The 2296-nt window shown below is 35.6% G+C and overlaps 1 protein-coding gene across 1 annotated transcript; it reads left to right on the forward strand.

The window, feature by feature from the left end:
- LOC109835529 (receptor kinase-like protein Xa21) lies at window positions 1058–1468 on the forward strand. Its single transcript, XM_020403498.1, has one exon. The coding sequence runs from the start codon at window positions 1058–1060 to the stop codon at window positions 1466–1468; it is 411 nt and encodes a 136-aa protein (XP_020259087.1).

Genomic DNA, 2296 nt, shown 5'->3' on the forward strand with positions numbered 1-2296 from the left:
CACAAATGATCAAAATGAAGAAGTCCCTTATGGGGAACTAGGAAGAGCAGCAAATTGATTCCCTGAGAACAATATAATTGGGAGTGAAGTTCATTTATGGTGTTCAAAGGACTACTCAATGGGGGTATGTACGAAAGTTTTTTGCTGCAAAGGTATTAAAGCTACAAATACAAGTAGCTTCAAGGAGATTTATGGCAGAATGAGAAGCAGCGAAAAACATTATGCATCAGAATCTTTTCAAGATCCTTACAATATGTTCAGGTGCAGATTTCAAAGGTAATGACTTCAAAGCTGTGGTCTTTGAGCTTATGGAGAGCGGTAGTTTAGATGATGGGTTGCATCCCAAAGCAAATGAGCAATTCAAAGCAAGAAAACTGGACCTTATGGGAAGATTAAATATACCTATTGATGTAGCTGATGCTTTGGATTAACTCCACAATTATGGAAAACCAATTGTTCACTGTGATCTGAAGCAAAGCATCATTCTTCTCGATGATAATATGACTGCGCATGTTGGTGACTTCGGGTTAGCCAAGTTTTTGAAAAAGGTTTCTTCTCAGTACTCAACAAGTTCAGCTGGTCTCAAAGGAACTATTAGATATATCGCCCGAGGTGAAAACTTCTACTTCTCGATTTCCTTACTTTCATATATGTTGATGTTATTTCTTGTAGGCTAAAATTATAAAAGGGAAAACAAGATTCCCACTTGAACCTTAACCTTCACGGTAGATATTCCTTTTATAGTTAAATACAATGCGTTGTTTGATTTCCTTCACACTTGCAAACTTCAAATGCATACACGCATGTTTTACTAACACATTTCCATTAGAATGTTCTGAATTTAAAAATGTAATTTTATAATCATAGTCAATCTATGACATCTATATGTTCATCTTATTTACTTCACTGAAAATACTCTCTATCTTTCCGTATATTGGCAAATTAATTTTATGGAGAAAATGTAGTACTCAGTTTGACTTTGTTCTTCCTTTTGGAATTATCTCAAACTAATCCATTGTAATTGCTTCTATGTATTTCACCTATGACAGAGTACGGAATGGGGCACAAAGTTTCAACTCGTGGAGATGTGTATAGCTATGGGATCCTTTTACTTGAAATGTTTACTGGAAAGAGACCCACTGATGATATGTTTGTAGGAGGTCTTACTCTTCCTACGTTTGTGAAGAGGGCATTTCCTGGACGAATCGCAAACATCATTGATGCTCATTTGCTCTCACTATGTGATGATGCTGAAAGTATGAATTATGCAAGAGCAATCGAGTGCGTCACTTCAATGCTTAGAATTGGTATCTCATGTTCGAATGAATTACCAGCAGAGAGAACGGAGATGGACAAAATCAACAGGGAACTGCATATTGTTAGAGATATGTTCGTGAGGAAGGGAAATCAAGAGGAGAGACAGAGAGCCCTGCCGCTTAGTGAAGGTCCAACAACAAATATTCAGTAACGAACCACTGGCATGGATATGTGTTATGCATGTGACGCGCGCCCGCGCGCACACACACGCACACAAAATTCCCATGGAAATCAGTTTGATTAACGTGAGAATCTTTATGCTAGATAGTTTCTGCTGAAATTTATCATCTCTTTTGGAATTCAACATTTCTGAACAGGATGATAATATTTACTTGGCTTTTGATCAAGGAACCATTAGCTGAGTAAAAAGAGGTTGGGGTGGTTACACTAACTGTGTAAAAAGAGGTTGGCGTGGTTACACTAACTGTGTTTCATGTGTAGATAATTTGGAGACAATTGAGCACCTATTTTTGCCCTTCCCTTTTTCTGCAAAACTACGGAAAATTTTCGCTCGTCATATGGGTATCACTGCTTGGCCTTCAAACTTCTTTAAGCTGGTTAACTCTCTTGGGAATTTCTTGCATAATGGTAAAGAGTAGAAGAATATGGCAAATCCTCATATTTGATGTCGCTGTGTATGGATGGCAATAAAGAATATAATATTTACCCAATTTTCATTGTTATTGACACTTTTCCTAGTCCTTTTTTTTTTATTACTAGGTGGGATGCACGTGCACTGCACGTGATCAAATATCATAATGATTTTTTAGGTTTATTTATTTACTATAATATGGTTGCAAAAAACTTTATAAATATCATAATATATTAAATTTTTTTGGATATTTCTATGTGTGGTTTTAACATTTTTGTCTTCCAAAAAAATAGTGATGTTTAAAACCTTAAAATATTAACGATTTAAGATTAATTACTAATTTGAACGTATAATTTTAAAATATTAATGATGTAAGGGACCAATACG

The sequence above is a fragment of the Asparagus officinalis genome, chromosome 3 (assembly GCF_001876935.1).
Source record: "Asparagus officinalis chromosome 3, Aspof.V1, whole genome shotgun sequence".
In the NCBI taxonomy this organism is placed as follows: domain Eukaryota; kingdom Viridiplantae; phylum Streptophyta; class Magnoliopsida; order Asparagales; family Asparagaceae; genus Asparagus; species Asparagus officinalis.

What these genes read in the sequence shown, in the direction of transcription:
- LOC109835529 (XM_020403498.1), top strand. Translation starts at nt 1,058, where the DNA reads ATGGGGCACAAAGTTTCAACTCGTGGAGATGTGTATAGCTATGGGATC.